The sequence below is a fragment of the Schistocerca americana genome, chromosome 2 (genome assembly GCF_021461395.2).
Source record: "Schistocerca americana isolate TAMUIC-IGC-003095 chromosome 2, iqSchAmer2.1, whole genome shotgun sequence".
NCBI classification, from domain to species: Eukaryota; Metazoa; Arthropoda; class Insecta; order Orthoptera; family Acrididae; genus Schistocerca; species Schistocerca americana.
In genome coordinates this window covers 72,263,574-72,287,230 of record NC_060120.1, presented here as the reverse complement: position 1 = coordinate 72,287,230, position 23,657 = coordinate 72,263,574, and the positions used below count along the sequence as shown (strand labels likewise).

Below are 23,657 nucleotides of genomic sequence, written 5' to 3'. Positions count from 1 at the left end.
TAATTCTAACAGTATTCCTCGTTGTCGTAATAGTGGAAAGAAGGTGTATGACTTAAATGTTAGGCTAGTGTATGACTTACGTTGCATTGGCAAGGCCAGTGCTTCAGGGACAATGTTATGTGGAATTATGAACTTGCCAAAACCACCAACCAAGTTTCGATTTTATAATGAATTGGTGGGATCTTTCGCTGAAGATATTGCTCAAGCAACAATGAAGAAAGCAATTGAAGAAGATTTGACAGTCAACGGGAATTGTAGAGATTTAACTGTTGCTTTAGATGGATCATGGCAATGTAGAGGTCATAAATTTCTAAATGAAGTTGTGACAGCTACCAATGGAGACAATTACAAAGCAATTTATGTTGCTATTCTCTCAAAATGTTGTAGATGTAAGGGCAATACCAAGGACGAACATAGCGAAAGTTGTGAAGAAAATTTTCACGGCACGAGTGGAGAGATGGAAGTAGAGGGAGTGAAAGCAATTTTTTCCAGATCACGAGAGTGGTATAATGTACGATACACTAACTATCTAGGATATGATGATTCTAAGGGATATAAAGCTTTAGAGAAACTCAAACCTTATGGCAATGAAATTCACATTAAAAAACAGGAGTGCATTGGACATGTGCAGAAGCGCATTGGGGCTCAAGTGCACGAACTAAAGCAGACATTAGGATCCCAGAAGCTTAGTGATGGAAAGACCCTTGGAGGAAGAGGAAGATTGACAGATGAAGCTATTGATAGATTGCTGAAGTATTATGGGTGTGCAATTAGGCAAAATACAAGAAGCATTGAGCATATGAGGAGAGCAGTGTGGGCATTATTTTTTCATACTTCATCAACAAATGAACACCCTCAACATTCAATGTGCCCCACAAGTGATGACCCAAGGTGTAAGCACCAATCAGAAAAGGAATATGCTCATAACAACAGTTTGCCAAATGCTGTAAGTGATGTAATTAAGCCCATATCCAGAGATTTATCACAGCCAAGATTATTGGAAAAGTGTTTACATGGAAAAACACAAAATCCAAATGATAGTGTATTTAATATAATTTGGATTAGGATTCACAAAATAGTGTTTGTACAGATAAAAAGATTGCATTTCGGGGTGTATGATGCAGTGGCAACGTACAATGAAGGAAACATTATCAAATGTGATGTGCTGAAACGTTTAGGCTTCCAACCAGGACACAACACCATTCCCACAATGCCCTAATTGATGAAGAAAGACTAGGAGGTGCAGGAAGAAGAGACAAAAGCCTACAACGTGCTGCAAAAGGGAAGAAAAGACAAGTGAAAAGGAAACGGGAACTAACACTGGAAAAAGAAGAGGAGGCTGATAATCCATCATATGGGGCAGGAATGTATTTAAAAACTATGGAAGTCATTTCCCGTAACTTTAAAATTTTCATCTTTGAGGAACATTTTCTCAAAAACTACTAACAGTATCTCAATGAAAATTATACACAATATTGTTTACTTCAGTTATAGAAGAAAAAGTGCAAAATTTTAGAGCAAAATAAGCATCTGTTTAAAAAAATTGTAAAACGAAAACCAATAAATATTTCTTAACATGGCATTATAACTTTGTAGAGAAATATTCACTGAACATGTAGTCCAAATTTCAGAGAAATATGTTCAATGGTTTTAGAAAAAAATGTTCTATTTGCTAAAATTAACATGGAGGAGATGGATCGTTCTGGCTCCCCTTAATACTGGTAGCAATTAGCAACATATTTTCCTCCCAGTCCCGCGATGAGTAAATTACGAGACCGATTACGAGTAGACGTTGAGCGCCCTCAGCGCACCAAGTACGTCGAGTACATATATTTTCTTCACCCATAATAACTTGCACCGTTAAATGAAAAATACCTTCAGTTTTTTCATGCTAATAATTTCAGTCAAGTGAACCCAAATGATAATGCAATCCTAACAGTTTCATCCCCTGATATAACATTGAGTCAGTAATTAAATGCGGACATTTATAGTGTCAGACTGTTGCAAGCGGTCTCATCCAGTTATCTCCTTTGTTTGCTTGTTTGCTCCCATTTGCGTTATCTGTTGTGCTATTTTCTTCAGTTCAAGATTAATGTGCGGCTAACTAATTGATTAAATAAGTATTCGTTCACCCCCTATCAGTTGTCAGAAAGCACTATCCTGAAGAAGGTAAAAAGACCTTGAGCAAATATAGTGGCTCCATTACAGGGAATGTTCAATGAGAATACTCGACAGACTGTAGGCTTTCATCTGCCGAACCCAGTTCACTATAATATACGAGGACTATTCGGAAAGTAAGGTCCGATCGGTCGCGAAACGGAAATCGCTGTAAAAATCAAAAATCTTTTATTTGCGACAGTTAGCTACACCTTACAGCCACTTCGCTATAAAGTCACCGCTCCGACCTACACATCTGTCGTAGCGTTGTACCAACTTTCCAACATCCTCGCCGCAGAAGGCAGCCGCCCGTGCTTTCCGCCAATTCTCTATGCTGCTTTGCAGCTCGCTGTCTGTGCCAAAACGTTGTCTCCATAGAAAACGGTTCATGTGAGTAGAAATGAAACGCAGAGGGCGTCAGTTACGAGCTGTATTGTTGGTGATCAAACATGTCCCATCGAAAACGGTGCAAGAAAATGGTTCAGCTGACTCCAAGTACTATGGGACTGAACATCTGAGGTCATCAGTCCCCTAGACTTAGAACTACTTAAACCTAACTAACTGAAGGACATCACACACATCTATGCCCGAGGCAGGATTCGAACCTGCGACCGTAGCAGCAGCGCGCTTCCGGACTGAAGCGCCTAGAACCGCTCGGCCACAGCGGCCGGCTATGCTGCAAGAGCATCGTCACTGCCCCTGCACTAGAGATTTGTCATGAAGTAGGAAACGCACAACAGCTGCGTTATTTGGGCTGCACGAAATCAGTTGAAATCTGTCACCTTACCCACATACTTGGTGGGAGACACTGTTTATCGAGGCATCTTTACATACTCGCTGTGTGCTCAGAACTGAAAAGAGTGAATTGATTCAGTCGATGCTCCTACTAGAGACACTGCCCAACCCATCTGTGTACAGTGTCATCGTATTTTCAGTATTTTGCGACTGATCGGACTTTACTTTCTGAAGAGCCCTCATAAATAAAGGACATGTCGTCTTTCACAGTGACATAGCAGAATCAGAACTGAAAAAAATTAAAAATTAAAACCGCAACACAATCAGGAGTGCATGTCATAGTGGCATGAACTGCACAGCACGATTGGATATGCAAATGATTAGCTTTTCAGCGGAATCACACGATGTAGGTAAAGGTAACTCCATCTACTGCCTGTATGTAAAGGAATATTACACAGTCTGTTTCTCGTTGAGATGTCATTTGAATGTTGGCTGTTTGTGAAAATATCTCGCTAAGTCTCTATGTGGATGAGAAACGCCTACTAGAATGTTGTGTAATTCGACAGGTGCATGAGTGTGGGCTATCAAGATCATAGTTTATCGCTCTGCGATACTGATGCTTGATTTTGTGAGGATCTCACGATTGTTAAGTAAATATTGGCTCTGTGGGTTCATCAGGATCACACTCAGCGCCGTACAGTAAACATCTCCCGTCGTTTGTTCTGTGTATGCGGTAGATGGCACCAGCATTTAGAAGGCAGGAGTTCACATTGCAATCTGGGAAACCAGATGTAGGTTTTCAATGGATTCCGTATATAATTTAAGGCAAATGCTGGAAAACTTTCTTTAAAATGTACATGGCTTACAGTAGCTTAAACCGTGCTTACGTTTCGTCTCTAATGACCTCATCGTAGGTGGGACGTAAACCCAGGGTATTTTAGGTTTACTTTTCTTGAATAGCCACACACAGTTTTATGAAGTCTCTCTGTACTGGTTACTGCTGACAGTACGCCCTAATTCCAAAAATTTTACGAAATGGTTATCTTCATTGTCTAAAAATGTTATTCATGTAGGATGAGAGCCGCACAACTCGCATCTCTCGTCATCTGCTTGTGGTCACGGAATGAAATTTACATTTGGTAGACGTTATACTAGAGGCACTTCAGGTTAATTTGAAAACCCTACAAATCACTCGTTTTCTCAACTCCGTATTATGTGACAAACAGGAAGTTGAAGGGTAGATACGCCATTATATGTAGAAAACGATTCAGTTTGCTATGTACAATGGCTGTGAGGGAATGGTAAATATTTGTTTTTCTTTTGAAATTCCATAAGTCTCTGACTTACGGGGTTTATTAAGATAACCGTGTTTTACCGCTAGAGTACTTTGTTAGCATCAGGTAAAGTGAATTTCACTAATCGCTGGGGACACACTGTTTTGCGTTTATTATAGAAGCTCCTCTCATTTTTTGTAACTCTGTAAGCCTGTCTTCTTCAGACAATAACGATGTTAGTGTCAAAAAGCAAAAAAGAAGTTAGAGAAAATAATTTATATAAGTGTAGCATAATAAAAATACCAAGAGTGAAACAAACTCTCTATGCCGGCTACAGGAACAAAGTAGTGCATTCATGAACCTGGACTGTCACTTTCCAAATAAGTTTTCTACTTTGTGTGTTGTGTCCCATAAGCAACTAACTAAAGAATGCTAAAACTTGTAGATACCTCAGCTTCTGAAAGAACAGCTTCAGTTCTATCAATCCTATCCCCTGAGGTTCATTATCCAAATAATCTTCGTCGTAGCAGTTCCTGCCTCTCACCTGCATAGACACCTCTTTCACTCTCAGGATTCTAGTGAAAACCCCGAAACACACTTATACAACTCTTCAGTTCAGGTTTACTTTTCAGTAGATGTCAGAAACAGTGTATCGCGTCACTAAGTAAAGTCTGATATTCTACATTTGGTTTCATTGCCCACTTACTTATTCCAGAACATTAATTTCCAGCCGGCCGGGGTGACCGAGCTGTTCTAGGCGCTACAGTCTGGAACCGCGCGATCGCTACGGTCGCAGGCTCTAATCCTGCCTCGGGCATGGATGTGTGTGATGTCCTTAGGTTAGTTAGGTTTAAGTAGTTCTAAGTTCTAGGAGACTGATGACCTCAGAAGTTAAGTCCCATAGTGCTCAGAGCCATTTGAACCATTAATTTCCATCTCCTTTCTGTAATTCTGAATATCTATGGAACAAGAATGTTCCCAAAATCGTGAAAAGTGAAAGTGTCAAGTATGATAGGATTTAGTGCGTTGGTAGTCACGTTTGCGATAGTTCAGTCTGAAGTAGGTTTGCTTCCTTCGTACATGTGTAAACACTCAACATCGTGGAGACCACTCTGGACGTCTGATGCTTGACGAGCAAAGTACTGTCCATTTCAAACTCATAGTCGATATCGAAATTTTCTTCGGACCACATTAAAACAAATCACTTTACCTACCAACGACGCGCTATGCATGTAGTCAATGCACCTTCAAAAGTAAGCACAATTTAGAGGATTAAGTATCTGCCCATAGTGCACGAAGAGCCGATACTTCCGCAGATTTTCTAACAATGGCCTAGGCTCAATGGTAGCTTGATGTAATATTCACAGCTGACTTTGTGGGCTGACATACTGTGGGTCTTTACTCGTATAACCCGCCCAACCTAGTGTATTAAAAGCACAAAAAGATAAGCTTACTCACCACTTGGTTATGGAAGTTACTTACCAGATGGAATTATGTTCTTTATTTTTCCATTTGTTATTTTTTCCACCCAGCTATTTATTATTTCAGCCGCTCCACCTTGTACAAAATCCATCTCTTCCACTCCGGCCATGAGTTTCCCAGCAGACTGCTTGAACGCCTCATAAATTGCAAAATTCTTCTTCACAAACATCTTGTTGGCTACTCTAAGCGTAATGTCGTTGACACCCTGAAGTAAATGCGTATGAACATTAGTTATTGCCTCCAGCGTACTCTCTATCGTTAAAGCAATAAACATGGAAGGGTTCCTTTCTAGTGTGTTAAATGGTAGCACGCGGAGAGTGGTGGTCTATGGGAGCCTGTCTTAGACCTCGCACAAAGGTTTTGGATACCTATTCTGATAGTGAAATATTGTTAAGAGCTGAACGTTCCGTACGTGAACGGTAAATGAGGGCGTATCAGGGGAAAAGTATGCCAATCATCCGACCTGCGCCGTTACATGCCCGTTCACAGGTGTTTAGGAAAACCTTTTCAATTTATCTGTTGAAAAGTGTAGTCTGAGTCGGTCCAAGGGCTGTGCATTAGAACTTTTATATCATCGAAAAGCTTCTTTTACAAAATGTAACATAGTGAACAACTTAAAACTATTAACATTTATTGCATTAGGTAGCAACATTCAGATATGTTGCGTGACGTCGGTTTCTAGGCGTCATGGCTTCCCCCGTGACGAGTGTACCGTTAGTACGAGAAATTTCTCGCACCGCTTTTTATAAACTATGGAAATGTAGGTTACGTAACAAACGTTAATACACTCCTGGAAATGGAAAAAAGAACACACTGACACCGGTGTGTCAGACCCACCATACTTGCTCCGGACACTGCGAGAGGGCTGTACAAGCAATGATCACACGCACGGCACAGCGGACACACCAGGAACCGCGGTGTTGGCCGTCGAATGGCGCTAGCTGCGCAGCATTTGTGCACCGCCGCCGTCAGTGTCAGCCAGTTTGCCGTGCCATACGGAGCTCCATCGCAGTCTTTAACACTGGTAGCATGCCGCGACAGCGTGGACGTGAACCGTATGTGCAGTTGACGGACTTTGAGCGAGGGCGTATAGTGGGCATGCGGGAGGCCGGGTGGACGTACCGCCGAATTGCTCAACACGTGGGGCGTGAGGTCTCCACAGTACATCGATGTTGTCGCCAGTGGTCGGCGGAAGGTGCACGTGCCCGTCGACCTGGGACCGGACCGCAGCGACGCACGGATGCACGCCAAGACCGTAGGATCCTACGCAGTGCCGTAGGGGACCGCACCGCCACTTCCCAGCAAATTAGGGACACTGTTGCTCCTGGGGTATCGGCGAGGACCATTCGCAACCGTCTCCATGAAGCTGGGCTACGGTCCCGCACACCGTTAGGCCGTCTTCCGCTCACGCTCCAACATCGTGCAGCCCGCCTCCAGTGGTGTCGCGACAGGCGTGAATGGAGGGACGAATGGAGACGTGTCGTCTTCAGTGATGAGAGTCGCTTCTGCCTTGGTGCCAATGATGGTCGTATGCGTGTTTGGCGCCGTGCAGGTGAGCGCCACAATCAGGACTGCATACGACCGAGGCACACAGGGCCAACACCCGGCATCATGGTGTGGGGAGCGATCTCCTACACTGGCCGTACACCACTGGTGATCGTCGAGGGGACACTGAATAGTGCACGGTACATCCAAACCGTCATTGAACCCATCGTTCTCCCATTCCTAGACCGACAAGGGGACTTGCTGTTCCAACAGGACAATGCACGTCCGCATGTATCCCGTGCCACCCAACGTGCTCTAGAAGGTGTAAGTCAACTACCCTGGCCAGCAAGATCTCCGGATCTGCCCCCCATTGAGCATGTTTGGGACTGGATCAAGCGTCGTCTCACGCGGTCTGCACGTCCAGCACGAACGCTGGTCCAACTGAGGCGCCAGGTGGAAATGGCATGGCAAGCCGCTCCACAGGACTACATCCAGCATCTCTACGATCGTCTCCATGGGAGAATATAAGCCTGCATTGCTGCGAAAGGTGGATATACACTGTACTAGTGCCGACATTGTGCATGCTCTGTTGCCTGTGTCTATATGCCTGTGGTTCTGTCAGTGTGATCATGTGATGTATCTGACCCCAGGAATGTGTCAATAAAGTTTCCCCTTCCTGGGACAATGAATTCACGGTGTTCTTATTTCAATTTCCAGGAGTGTAGATACACTACTGGCCATTAAAATTGCTACACCACGAAGATGACGTGCTACAGACGCGAAATTTAACCGACAGGAAGAAGATGCTGTGATATGCAAATGATTAGCTTTTCAGAACATTCACACAAGGCTGGCGCCGGTGGCGGTACCTACAACGTGCTGACATGAGGAAAGTTTCCAACCGATTTCTCATACACAAACAGCAGTTGACCGGCGTTGCCTGGTGAAACGTTGTTGTGATGCCTCGTGTAACGAGGAGAAATGCGTACCATCACGTTTCCGGCTTCGATAAAGGTCGGATTGTAGCCTATCGCGATTGCGGTTTATCATATCGCGACATTGCTGCACGAGTTGGTCGAGATCCAATGACTGTTAGCAGAATATGGAATCTGTGGGTTCAGGAGGGTAATACGGAACGCCGTGAAGGATCCCAACGGCATCGTATCACTAGCAGTCGAGATGACAGACATCTTATCCGCATGGCTGTAACGGATCATGCAGCCACGCCTCGATCCCTGAGTCAACAGGTGGGGATGTTCGCAAGACAACAACGATCTGCACGAACAGTTCGACGACGTTTGCAGCAGCATGGACTATCAGCTCTGAGACCATGGCTGCGGTTAGCCTTGATGCTGCATCACATACAGGAGGGCCTGCGACGGTGTACTCAACGACGAACCTGGGTGCACGAATGGCAAAACGCCATTTTTTCCGATGAATCCAGGCTCTGTTTCAGCATCTTGATGGTCACATGCGTGTTTGGTGACATCGCGGTGAATGCACATTTGAATTGAATTCGTCATCGCCATACTGGCGTATCACCCGGCGTGATGGTATGGGGTGCCATTCGTTACACGTCTCGGTCACCTCTTGTTCGCATTGACGGCACTTTGAACAGTGGACGTTAGATTTCAGATCTGTTACGACAAGTGGCTCTACCCTTCATTCGATCCCTGCGACACCCTACATTTCAGCACGATAATGCCCGACCGCATATTGCAGGTCCTGTACGGGCCTTTCTGGGTACAAAAAATGTTCGACTGTTGCCCTGGCCAGCACATTCTCCGGATCTCTCACCAACTGAAAACGTCAGGTCAATGATGGTCGAGAAACTGGCTCGTCACAGTACGGCAGTCATTACTCTTGATGAACTGTTGTTTCGTGTTGAAGTTGCATGGGCAGCTGTACCTGTACACGCAATCCAAGCTCTGTTTGATTCAATGCCCAGGCGTATCAAGGCCGTTATTACGGCCAGAGGTGGTTGTTCTGGCTACTGATTTCTCAGTATCTATGCACCCAAATTGCGTAAAAATGTAATCACATGTCAGTTCTAGTATAATATATTTGTCCAATGAATACCCGTTTATCATCTGCATTTCTTTTTGGTGTAGCAATTTTAATGGCCAGTACTGTACGTCTGAGAAGTAAAACAACTGGTGTGGGGCTCCGAAGTCTGGATGGGAATAGTCTGAGAAGAGCAGACGAAGGCTAGCAGCTTGACAGAAGAGGAAGGTATTGCGGAATAAAGTGTTCACCAAGTATTGCTGGCAGATTACGACAGGGCAAAACTTACTAATAACAGTGAAATTTATAGCAACTAGAATTTTGTTTGATGTAGTGTCAAAATCTAGTCAAACGAAAACACAGCATCAGGTTTCTAGAACAGCAATATCATCACATTACGAAGTAATCATGAGTAGTTTAATACATGGTTGGAGTTAGGATAACGAGCACACTTCAGACCAATACACACAGCGCGTGATGACGACGATGAAGATCGTGGTACAAATTTTGTGCGAAGTCATACTGTCCACTCCCGTTTCAGATGTAAAATAAATTCAAATTTTTGTTTCTTTAGAACCTTACCAACAAGCATACTGAATTTAGACTATGATCATACCCACCTTCATCTGACTCAGTATGTCACTCAAACCTTGCTCAGTAGCATTTTTATCTTCCGGAAGACGGAGCCCGCTCGCCATCTCTTTCGCCGTGTTTCCGCCAGCTCCAAGAAATGCAAGGGCAAGGATTATTTGTATGCTCCATGGCGAAAAGAACAAGTTACCTTCTTGCTGCGCCAGCACCTAGAAACAAATGCGTGAATTTATCAGCTACAGACATAAAGTCTGAAAATGAGTCCGTGGCCATATTTTGGAACTTTATTTTACAAGTCCGTTTGTCTGATCAGTCACACAAACGTTTTACATTTCACTATTACCGGTTTCGGCTACTGCCGTCTTCAGATCACATATATTCTGATGTGGTTTCAACGTCAAACTAACCATGCTGGTACATAGTTAAGTGCCCAGCACCGCTGGTTGAAAACATTCAACATTTCAGTAGGTGTGTTCGGATTGTCCGTCCACCGATTGACCATTTAGTCCTCGAATTTCATGACCTTTTCCCCACTGGGCATTTCCTCCGTTATGTAGGTACATAATAAGTGCACTTACTGTGTTCCTACTTGTTTAGTTTGACGTTGATACTGCATCAGAATATTTTGTGATTTGAAAGTAGCAATAGCCGAAACCGGTAATAGCGTAGTGTAAAAGTTTGCCTGATCAAGACATACCCGTAAAATAAATGTGAATTTTACTTTCCGCTGTTAAGACATTATCTAGACACTTCTCGCGTCTGAAATATGTAATACTTTATGAACAGGAACAAAAAATACAATTCCAACGATTTTATAAGGTGAGGACTCTCAGCGTTATGTTCTTTTTGCCTGCATCCCTTACCTACAAGGGGTGGGCATGCTTATTATCGTATTATGCATTGTTAATGTAAGAGGGTGGCCTGGTGAAGTTTGTCGTAGGATTTCCGGCAGTGGGCTTTGCGACCCGTGACGTCAGCGTGGTGTTTCCGACCACATGTATTCTATACACTCCAGGTACGAATTAAAAAACGCCTTCAGTCACACTTTGTCGTGTTTTATTCAGTACACGATGCATTTCGGACCCTGTGGGTCCATCTTCAGGTGTAATTCGTCTTAATACACTCCTGGAAATGGAAAAAAGAACACGTTGACACCGGTGTGTCAGACCCACCATACTTGCTCCGGACACTGCGAGAGGGCTGTACAAGCAATGATCACACGCACGGCACAGCGGACACACCAGGAACCGCGGTGTTGGCCGTCGAATGGCGCTAGCTGCGCAGCATTTGTGCACCGCCGCAGTCAGTGTCAGCCAGTTTGCCGTGCCATACGGAGCTCCATCGCAGTCTTTAACACTGGTAGCATGCCGCGACAGCGTGGACGTGAACCGTATGTGCAGTTGACGGACTTTGAGCGAGGGCGTATAGTGGGCATGCGGGAGGCCGGGTGGACGTACCGCCGAATTGCTCAACACGTGGGGCGTGAGGTCTCCACAGTACATCGATGTTGTCGCCAGTGGTCGGCGGAAGGTGCACGTGCCCGTCGACCTGGGACCGGACCGCAGCGACGCACGGATGCACGCCAAGACCGTAGGATCCTACGCAGTGCCGTAGGGGACCGCACCGCCACTTCCCAGCAAATTAGGGACACTGTTGCTCCTGGGGTATCGGCGAGGACCATTCGCAACCGTCTCCATGAAGCTGGGCTACGGTCCCGCACACCGTTAGGCCGTCTTACGCTCACGCCTCAACATCGTGCAGCCCGCCTCCAGTGGTGTCGCGACAGGCGTGAATGGAGGGACGAATGGAGACGTGTCGTCTTCAGCGATGAGAGTCGCTTCTGCCTTGGTGCCAATGATGGTCGTATGCGTGTTTGGCACCGTGCAGGTGAGCGCCACAATCAGGACTGCATACGACCGAGGCACACAGGGCCAACACCCGGCATCATGGTGTGGGGAGCGATCTCCTACACTGGCCGTACACCACTGGTGATCGTCGAGGGGACACTGAATAGTGCACGGTACATCCAAACCGTCATCGAACCCATCGTTCTACCATTCCTAGACCGGCAAGGGAACTTGCTGTTCCAACAGGACAATGCACGTCCGCATGTATCCCGTGCCACCCAACGTGCTCTAGAAGGTGTAAGTCAACTACCCTGGCCAGCAAGATCAGCGGATCTGTCCCCCATTGAGCATGTTTGGGACTGGATCAAGCGTCGTCTCACGCGGTCTGCACGTCCAGCACGAACGCTGGTCCAACTGAGGCGCCAGGTGGAAATGGCATGGCAAGCCGTTCCACAGGACTACATCCAGCATCTCTACGATCGTCTCCATGGGAGAATAGCAGCCTGCATTGCTGCGAAAGGTGGATATACACTGTACTAGTGCCGACATTGTGCATGCTCTGTTGCCTGTGTCTATGTGCCTGTGGTTCTGTCAGTGTGATCATGTGATGTATCTGACCCCAGGAATGTGTCAATAAAGTTTCCCCTTCCTGGGACAATGAATTCACTGTGTTCTTATTTCAATTTCCAGGAGTGTACATGCTTTATTTGTTCTCTTGAATGTCCTGCCACGAAAAGGTTTGATGTTAGGTTACGAATTTCGTAAGTCAGACGCGGAAAATATGTGCGAAATAGTGGAAAAGATGGATAGTGTGAACTTATCAAATAATCCAAGAAAAACGTTTCAACGTTTTAGCAACAGCGTAAGTTTTTTCTTCCATCGTTTTCACACGTATCACTTCATTCAAGTGGCACATTCGAAAACACATGTTTGTAAACACTTCACATATGTTTTTGTACATGGTGTGGTCAAAGATGAATTTTTCATAGTTCTAAGGATATAATTATTAAACAATTGACATATGCAGGAAACAACTGACATATTCAGGAAATAATTCTAGAACAGATCTTTAAAGTTAGTGAAATATCCGTGGCTTGCGAAATCTGTTTGTTCATTTAACATGGATCTGGTTTTTTTGATTTTGTGGATGTATGTCCCAAGTTGCCCTAACAGATTTAGGGTCTTACCATTGCCTTCATTATGTAATACTACTAAATTGTTTTCTATATTGTTGATGACATGTTTTGTTTCCAACATATGTTGTGCAATGTCTGCCGGTCGAAGTGGCCGTGCGGTTCTAGGCGCTGCAGTCTGGAACCGCGAGACCGCTACGGTCGCAGGTTCGAATCCTGCCTCGGGCATGGAAGTGTGTGATGTCCTTAGCTTAGTTAGGTTTAACTAGTTCTAAGTTCTATGGGACTAATGACCTCAGAAGTTGAGTCCCATAGTGCTCAGAGCCATTTTGTGCAATGACTGATTTTTCAAAGTGATTGAGTCTGAAAGCATTTACATGTTCTTGAAAACGGATTTTGAAGTTCCTGCCCGTTTTCCCTACATAGTAGGCAGGACAACTGGGGCATGATACTTTGTACACTCCACTGTTGTTGTATGTTTGTGTATTTGATTTTATGTTATGGATGTGTAAGTTTCCTAATTTATTATTAGTTGAGAATTAAACTGTTATATTTGTTTTTTTGAAAAGGTTAGCTATTGCTTGTCATATGGGGCCTAGGTATGGTATGCTGGCGAATATTTTCTCTTCTTTCATAGTGTTCCATTCGTTGTCTTGCTTTTGTGTATCTGTCTGTCTAAATTGTCAGTTGCCTTGGCTATGTAGCCATTGCTTATGGCAATGCTCTTTATTGTATCTATCTCATTCTTGAGGGTGTTTTCCTCTAGATCAAGAGAGTGTACCCTGTGTAGCATGGACATAAATGCAGCATGTTTCTGTGTGGTGGGATGGTTTGATGAGTTGTCCAGCGTTATGTTTGCGTACGTGTTTTCTGTGTATGCTGAACTTATGTGTTTGTTGATGTTTGGTGATTTTAAGGAAATTTATTCTTTTGTTGTCATGTTCTATTCTGAATTTTATGTTTCTGTGGAAACTAGAAGTGCTTTGGTCTCATCTTTGTTCCATCAAATAGAAGCAAGGTATCATCAATATATCTCCAGTAATATATTATTTTACTTTTCAATTTATTGTTCTCATTAAAGAACTTACTTTACAGATGAGTGAGAAATATGTTTGGCATAAAACTTGATATGCTACTGCCCATGGAAAGACCCTCAATCTGTTGATAAACTTTCCCATTGAATATAAAATAACTGGGATACAAAATTAGCTGCCACATGTCCTTGACTTCTGATATTTTTGCAATTGACAATTTTTTGTGTTTTATTATGTTTTCAAAAATTATATCTGTTGTTTCTTCAGTTGGTACGTTTGTAAATAGGTTAGTTACATAAAGTGGCGAACCGGGCACCTACAGAAATTTTTATGTCTTTAATTTTAGTTGCTAATTCCGTTGTGTTCTTAACTAAGTATGATTTATCACATGTATAGCACTGTTTCAGAATTTTGTTCAGTAATTGGCAGACTTTGGAAGCAGGTGTATTCTAGAATTAACAATAGGCCTCAATGGAACTTGGGGTTTGTGGGTCTTAGGTTGAGCTCTCAGTCTTGGGGCTGTGGGATTCATTAAAATGTATGTTTTTGCTTGTTTTTCTGTGAAGAGGAAATTGCATTTATTAACCATTTTTCTGATTTTGTTTTGAAATTTTATAATTGGATCTTGCTTGAGCTCTGTTATGTTGTTTTCATAAAAGAAAGTTTGTGTTTTAGTGATATATTCATCTTTGTTCATAATTACTACAGAATTGCTTTTGTCAGCTTACAGAATCATGGGATTGTTATTATTGAGTTTCATGTTAATGCTGTTTACTAGCTTTCTCTCTTGATAAACTGCTTTGAGGGTTTCATTAACATTACTTATGCTTTTCAGAACATTTTTTTTTTTTTTTTTTTTTACGTTGTGTGCTAGGACCGTCTATTCAATATTATTTAGGTCAGCTAAATCAGCTGCTATTTTAGTGTGTATAATAAGGTTTTTTAGGTTATTCTTACTTAATCTGGGTTTTACATTGTGCTTTAGCCCTCTCATGAGTAGATTTTGTTCTTCTTCACTGAAGGTGATATCAGTTTGGTTAATGACTCTTTCATAAAACTGTGTTTTATTGAATGGTTGGTTGTCCTGCTGCTGATGCATTTTTAGTCGCATGGCTTCTAATTTCTTTTCGTGTCTATGTGTGATTTCAGTTTGCATTTTGCTTATAATACTTTCAACATACTCCTCAGCAGCTTTTAGTTCTAATGGGTGCTGTGTGTTACCTAATTGTAAATATGTGCTATAACAGCACTTAACAGTATCTTCGTTCTTCTTATACTGAGATTTTACTTCTGACTTCATCCACATTACCTAACATTTCCTTTTGTCAATCTGGTCACAGCTATTTCAGTAATTTTAAAGACCTGTTCTAAAATTATTTCCAGCATATGTCAGTTGTTTCCTGCATATGTCAACTGTTTAATAATTATGTCTTTAGAACTATGAAAAATTCATATTTGACCACACCATGTACAAAAACATATGTGAAGTGTTTACAAAAATGTGTTTTCGAATGTGCCTCTTGAATTAAGTGATACATGTGAAAACGATGGAGGAAAAAACTTATGCTGTTGCTAAAACGTTAAAAACGCTTTTCGTGGATTATTTGGTACGTTTACACTATTCATCTTTTCCACCATCTCGCACATAGTTTCCGCGTCTGAGTTACGAAAATCGTAACCAGACATCAAACCTTTTCGTGACAGGAATATGCATTTCATCTCTTTCAAGAGAGCAAATAAAGCATGTATTAAGGCGAAATACACCTGAAGATGGACCCACAGGGTCCGAAATGTATCGTGAACTGAATAAAACACGACAAATTGTGACTGAAGGCGTTTTTTAATTCATATCTCGAGTGTATTGAGTACAGTCACATTTGAAGCTGCAAAGTATGGATAAAATTAAACAAGTATTCTAGCTGTGGGTCTTCCGACCATCAAAGAAATAAGGAAAAACCTTCCCTTCTTATTCAGGTTTAGGACTGGTTATGTATTTCAAATGGTTCAAATGGCTCTGAGCACTATGGGACTCAACTGCTGTGGTCATAAGTCCCCTAGAACTTAGAACTACTTAAACCTAACTAACCTAAGGACATCACACACATCCATGCCCGAGGCAGGATTCGAACCTGCGACCGTAGCAGTCGCACGGTTCCGGACTGCGCGCCTAGAACCGCGAGACCACCGCGGCCGGCGGTTATGTATTTAGTACACATGAATGTTTAAATGTTCTTTTTTGCTTTGACCTACATTTTTTTATTTTTGCACTTTTTCTCCTCACCACAACTTTACTGCAGTGAATGCTTAAAATTCTTGTCTTATTTTATGAATTTCTCACTCAGCTTTGTAACTAACCCAGAGATTTTAAATAGCTCCTTAAGTCCTCCGAGTCGTTATAGATTTCTGTATTGGCTTTTTGCATCTCTTTCTTGTATTTTGAGGATGCCAGCCAATGGGTTCTTTTTTAATTTCAGAATGCTTATAGCTTCCTCCTTCAGCTTATTTGTCGGAAAGTATGCATTCGGATGTTTTTGATTTATGGAGGAGCTATGGCATCCTTTTAACAGCATTCGTGGTCCTGCGCCGCTGGATGAAAACATTCAACACTTCAGTAGGTGTGTTGGGTTTATCCGTTCACTGATAGACCATTTAGTCCGCGAATTTCATTACCTTTTCCCCACTGGGCATTTCCTGCGTTATTACCATCCACACTTTATAAAAACTGTTTGGTGGAAGATGTGCTACAGCAGCACACGCGCGGGAAAACAAGCTCAGGTGATTCCAGTATATAAGAAGTGTAAAAGAACGGACCTGCAAAATTACAAAACTATGTCCCTAACTTCGGTTGGCTGCATAATCCTTGAACATATTCTTAGTTTGATTATAATCAACTTTATTGAGACTGAAAAACTTATGGCCACGAATCAGCGTGGTATTAGAAAGTGTCGCTCGTCTGAAACTCAGTTTGCACTTTTCTCTCATGGTACACTGCGAACTCTGGATGAAGAGCAACGGGCAGACTCCATATTTCTACATTTCTGGAAAGCATTTCACACGGTGCCCTATTGCAAGCCCTTAACGAGGTACGAGCATATGGTAGAGGTTCACAGATCCGTGAGTGTCTCGAAGACTTCATAAGTAATAGAACACAGTATGTGTGCAATGGCAAAATTCTGCTACCTAGGCAGTAAAATAACCAATGACGGACGGAGCAAGGAGGACATCAAAAGTAGACTCGCTATGGCAAAAAAGGCATTTCTGACCAAGAGAAGTCTACTAATATCAAATACCGGCCTTAATTTAAGGAAGAAATTTCTGAGGATGTACGTCTGGAGTACAGCATTGTATGGTAGTGAAACATGGACTGTGGGAAAACCTGAACAGAAGAGAATCGAAGCATTTGAGATGTGGTGCTATAGACGAATGTTGAAAATTAGGTGGACTGATAAGGTAAGGAATGAGGAGGATCTACGCAGAATCGGAGAGGAAAGGAATATGTGGAAAACACTGATAAGGAGAAGGGACAGGATGATAGGACATCTGCTAAGACATGAGGGAATGACTTCCATGGTACTAGAGAGAGCTGTAGAGGGCAAAAATTGTAGAGGGAGACAGAGATTGGAAAACGTCAAGCAAATAATTGAGGACGTAGGTTGCAAGTGCTACTCTGAGATGAAGAGGTTAGCACAGGAAAGGAATTCGTGGCGGGCCGTATCAAACCAGTCAGTAGACTGATGACCAAAAAAAAAAATGTTGTCCACGTCGACGAGCGTTCATCAGAAACAAGGGTTTCGTCAGGAGTGCCTCAGGGATGTATGATGGGACCGCTGTTGTTACATCACAGGGTGGTCCATTGATCGTGACCGGGCCAAATATCTCACGAAATAAGCGTCAAACGAAAAAACTTGTCTAGCTTGAAGGGGGAAACCAGATGGCGCTATGGTTGACCCGCTAGATGGCGCCGCCATAGGTAACGGGTATCAACTGCGTTGTTTTAAACAGGAACCCCCATTTTTTTACATATTCGTGTAGTACCTAAAGAAATATGAATGTTTTAGTTGGACCACTTTTTTCGCTTTGTGATAGATGGCGCTGTAATAGTCACAACAATATGGCTCACAATTTTAGACGAACAGTTGGTAACAGGTAGGTTTTTTAAATTAAAATATAGAACGTAGGTGCGTTTGAACATTTTATTTCGGTTGTTCCAATGAGATACATGTACCTTTGTGAACTTATCATTTCTGAGAACGCATGCTGTTAAAGTGTGATCACCAGTAGATACCACATTAATGCAATAAATGCTCAAAATGATGTCCGTCCACCTCAATGCATTTGGCAATACGTGTAACGACATTCCTCTCAACAGCGAGTATTTCGCCTTCCGTAATGTTCGCACATGCATTGACAATGCGCTGACTCGTTGTCGGTGGATCACCATAGGAAATATCCTTCAACTTTCCCCACAGAAACAAATCCGGGGACGTCAGATCTGGTGAACGTGCGGGCCATAGTATGGTGCTTCGACGACCAATCCACCTGTCATGAAATCCGCTATTCAATACCGCTTCAACCACACGCGAGCTATGTGTCGGAAATCCATCATCTTGGAAGTACATCGCCATTCTGTCATGCAGTGAAACATCTGTAATAACATCGGTAGAACATTACGTACGAAATCAGCATACATTGCACCATTTAGATTGCCATCGATGAAATGGGGGCCAGTTACCCTCCTCCCATATTGCCGCACCATACATTAACCCGCCAAGGTCGCAGCCATCGTGGATTTTCCGTTGCCCGATAGTGCATATTATTCCGGTTTACGTTACCGCTGTTGGTGAATGACGCTTCGTCGCTAAATAGAACGCGTGCAAAAATTTGTCATCGTCCCGTAATTTCTCCTGTGCCCAGTGGCAGAACTGTACACGACGTCCAAAGTCGTCGCCATGTAATTCCTGATGCACAGAAATATGGTACGGGTGCAATCGATATTGATGTAGCATTCTCAACACCGACGTTTTTGAGATTCCCGATTCTCGCGCAATTTGTCTGCTACTGACTTGCGGATTAGCTCCGAGAGCAGCTAAAACACCTACTTGGGCATCATCATTTGTTGCAGGTCGTGGTTGACGTTTCACTTGTGGCTGAACACTTCCTGTCCTTAAACTATCCGGCGAACGGTCCGAACACTTGGATGATGTCGTCCAGGATACCGCGCAGCATACATAGCACAGGCCCGTTGGGCATTTTGATCACGATAGCCATACATCAACACGATATCAACCTTTCTCGCTATTGGTAAACGGTCCATTTTAACACGGGTAATGTATCACGAAGCAAATACCGTCCGCACTGGGGGAATGTTACGTGATACCACGTACTCATACGTTTGTGATTATTACAGCGCCATCTATCACAAAGCGAAAAAAGGGGTCGAACGAAACCATTCATATTTCTTTACGCACAACACGAACATGTAATAAAAATGGGGATTTCCATTTTAAAAAACGCAGTTGATATCCGTTTGACTTATGGCAGCGCCATTTAGCGGGTGAACCATAGGGCCACCTGGTTTCTCCCTTCAAGCTGGACAAGTTTCGTTCTTTGTAGTTTTTTCGTTTGATGCTTATTTCGTGAGATATTTGGCCCAGTCACTATCATTGTACCACCCTGTATATGAACTACTGGCCATTAAAATTGCTATACCAAGAAGAAATGCAGATGATAAACGGGTATGCATTGGACAAATATATTATACTAGAACTGACAAGTGATTACATTTTCATGCAATTTGGGTGCATAGATCCTGAGAAATCAGTATCCAGAACAACTACCTCTGTCCGTAATAAAGGCCTTGATACACCTGGGCATTGAGTCAAACAGAGCTTGGATGGCGTGTACAGGTACAGCAGCCCATGCAGCTTCAACACGATACCACAGTTCATCAAGAGTAGTGACTGCCGAATTGTGACGAGTCAGTTGCTCGGCCACAATTTTCAGTTGGTGAGAGATCTGGAGAATGTGCTGGCCAGGGCAACAGTCGAACATCTTCTGTATCCAGAAAGACACGTACAGGACCTGCAACATGCGGTCGTGCATTATCCTGCTGAAATGTAGGGTTTCACAGAGATCGAATGAAGGGTAAAGTCACGGGTCGTAACACATCTGAAATGTAAGTCTATTGTTCAAAGTGCTGTCAATGCGAACAAGAGGTGACCGAGACGTGTAACCAATGGCACCCCATACCATAACGCAGGGTGATACGTCAGTATGGCGATGACGAATACACGCTTCCAATGTGCGTTCACCGCGATGTCGCCAAACACGGATGCGACCATCATGATGCTGTAAACAGAATCTGGATTCATCCGAAAAATGACGTTTTGCCATTCGTGCACTCAGGTTCGTCGTTGAGTACACCGTCGCAGGCGCTCCTGTCTGTGATGCAGCGTCAAGGGTAACTGCAGCAACGGTCTCCGAGCTGATAGTCCATGCTGCTGCAAACGTCGTCGAACTGTTCGTGCAGATGGTTGTCGTCTTGCAAACGTCCGCATCTGTTGACTCAGGGATCGAGACGTGGCTGCACGATCCGATACTGCCATGCGGATAAGATGCCTGTCATCTCGACTGTTAGTGATACGAGGCGGTTGGAATCCTGCACGACGTTCCGTATTACCCTCCTGAAACCACCGATTCCATATTCTGCTAACAGTCATTGGATCTCGACCAACGCGAGCAGGAATGTCGGCATGAGATAAACCGCAATCGCGATAGCCTACAATGCGTTCTTTATCAAAGTCGGAAACGTGATGGTACGTATTTCTCCTCCTTAAACGAGGCATCACAACTACGTTTCACCAGACAACGCCGGTCAACTGCTGTTTGTTTATGAGAAATCGTTTAGAAACGTTCTTCATGTCAGCACGCTATAGGTGTCGCCACCGGCGCCAACCTTGTGTGAATGCTCTGAAAAGCTAATCATTTGCATATCACAGCGTCTTCTTCCTGTCGGTTAAATTTCGCGTCTCTAGCACGTCATCGTCGTGGTGTAGCAATTTTAGTGGCCAGTAGTATATATATATATATATATATATATATATATATATATATATATATATATATATATATGTGTGTGTGTGTGTGTGTGTGTGTGTAGTTGAGTGAGAGCAGGAAGGTACAAGATGACAAAGTTTCCACTTGGTGTGATTAACAGCAGCTATATATGACGGTATTATCTGTTCCCGAAAGAACAGTTACCGTGGATGACCATGCAGCTTTGCTAGAAATGAAATGATAATTAAATAGACACCCTAGCTGCAAGCTGGCGTTGATACACTTCATTGGGGACATGTTGAAAATGTGTAGGGTGTCTATTTAATTATCATTTCATAACAGCAGCTAATTCTAAATGTGGAAAAATAAAAGTTAATGCGGATGAGTAGGAAGAACAAACATGTAATATTTCGGATAGAGTATTAGTAATGTCCTGCTTAACATTGTCAAGTCGTTTAAATACGTGGGCGTAACGTTGCAACTAACGAGCATGTGAGAACTGTGGTGGGGAAGGCGAGTGGTCGACTTCGGATTATTGGGAGGATTTTAGGAAGTGTGGTTCTCAAAAATGTTCAAATGTGTCTTATGGGACTTAACTGCTAAAGTCATCAGTCCCTAAGCTTACACACTACTTAACCTAAATTATCCTAAGGACAAACACACACACCCATGCCCGAGGGAGGACTCGAACCTCCGCCGGGACCAGCCACACAGTCCACGGCCGTAGCGCCTGAGACCGCTCTGCTAATCCCGCGCTCTAAAGTGTGGTTCTCCTGTAAAGGAGACCGTAAATAGGACGCTGGTGCGACCTGTTCTTGAGTACTGCTCTAGGGTTTGGGATCCGTACCAGGTCGGATTGGAGCAAGACACTGAAGCAATTCAGAGGTGGGCTGCTAGGTTTGTTATAGGTAGATTCGAACAACATGTACATGTTTCGGAGATGCTCGGAAACTCAAATGGGAATCCCTATTGAGAAAATTTAGAGAACCCGCAATTGAAGATGACTGCCTAACGATTCTGCTGTCACCGACATACATTGAGCATAAGGACCAGGAGGAGGCAAATAGACAGTCTTTCTCATTCACTCTATTTGTGAGTGGAACAGGAAAGGAAATGACTAGTAGTGTCGTGTTTGGCGGAGTATCTATGTAGATGCAGATGATGTGCGCCGAAACACTTTTGCCTGTACCAGAATTGTACTACGTCGTCAATTTCGCCACACATCGCCGATTACTCTGCTTTAAAAATCGGCCAAACGTCCTAATTGCAGTTTCACGTTCTCTTATCAGGCCCTCGCTATATTCAACCTCTTTCCACAGACGCCCATGACTAGCGTGCGAACAGCTGGCAAGCTTCACTGTTTCCGAGATGCTCGTTCCCAGCGCCGACCCATAACAATGAGCACTTCGTTATAGTCGCTTAAATGAGTGTATTTACCCATTTGCGGCCAGTTTTGTCGCTAGAACGATTCCTCACGGGTCTGTGCACGGCTTATATACCGGGTGATCAAAAAGTCAGTATAAATTTGAAAACTGAATAAATCACGGAATAATGTAGATAGAGAGGTACAAATTGACACACATGCTTGGAATGACATGGGGTTTTATTAGAACTAAAAAAATACAAAAGTTCAAAAAATTGCCGACAGATGGCGTTTCATCTGATCGGAATAGCAATAATTAGAATAACAAAGTAAGACAAAGCAAAGATGTTGTTCTTTACAGGAAATGCTCAATATGTCAACCATCATTCCTCAACAATAGCTGTAGTCGAGGAATAATGTTGTGAACAGCACTGTAAAGCATGTTCGGAGTTATGGTGAGGTATTGGCGTCGGATGTTGTCTTTCAGCATCCCTAGAGATGGCGGTCGATCACGATACACTTGCGACTTCAGGTAATCCCAAAGCCAATAATCGCACGGGCTGAGGTCTGGGGACCTGGGAGGCCAAGCATGACGAAAGTGGCGTCTGAGCACACGATCATCACCAAACGACGCGCGCAACAGATCTTTCACGCGTCTAGCAATATAGGGTGGAGCGCCATCATGCATAAACATCGTACGTTCCAGCAGGTGTTTATCAGCCAGGCTGGCGATGACGCGATTCTGTAACATATCGGCGTACCTCTCACCCGTCACGGTAGCAGTTACAAAACCAGAATCACGCATTTCCTCAAAGAAAAAAAGGCCTGATAACGGTAAATGTGGTAAATCCAACCCATACCATGACTTTCTCGTCGTGCAATGGAGTTTCCACGACAGTTCTAGAATTTTCGGTACCCCAAATTCTGCAGTTGTGGTCGTTGACAGACCCTCGGAGCGTGAAATGAGCTTCGTCGGTACACAACACGTTACTCAACCAATCGTCATCTTCCGCCATCTTTTGAAACGCCCACACCGCAAATGCCCTCCGCTTCACTAAATCGCCAGGTAACAGTTCATAATGCCGATGAATTTTGTACAGATAGCACCGGAGGGTACGCCTAAGTGCCAACCAAACAGTAGTGTATGGAATGCCGGTGCGACGTGCGACTGCACAAGCGCTGACTTCCCCGTGCATAGACGAACCCGCTACAGTCTCCATTTCTTCCTGAACTGTCGCAGCAGCATTAGGCGTTGTGCTCGGTCGGCCAGTACGGGGTCTATCGTCTAAACAACCCTTGGCTTCGAACTTCGAAATCATTCTCTCCACAGCTGATTTGTCAACGGACCTTTACCCGTTCGAGTCCCCTTCCTATGGCGATAGGATCGTAACGCTGAACTAGCACATTCCCCATTCTGACAATACAGCTTCACTAAAAGTGCCTTTTCAGGTAACGTCAACATGCTGCGACTGCTGGCGCTTCTCTCTCTCATTACA

At 43.6% G+C, this 23,657-nt stretch overlaps 1 protein-coding gene across 1 annotated transcript in view; it reads right to left on the bottom strand.

The window, feature by feature from the left end:
• Positions 1-23,657, bottom strand: part of LOC124593786 (serpin B6-like) — an 83,501-nt gene that overhangs the window by 37,137 nt on the left and 22,707 nt on the right. The window contains exons 3-4 of the mRNA XM_047132134.1: positions 9,758-9,937; positions 5,649-5,853 (exon numbers count right to left, since the gene is read on the bottom strand). Coding sequence (XP_046988090.1) covers positions 5,649-5,853; positions 9,758-9,937 — 385 coding nt within the window. The remainder of the gene's footprint in view (positions 1-5,648; positions 5,854-9,757; positions 9,938-23,657) is intronic.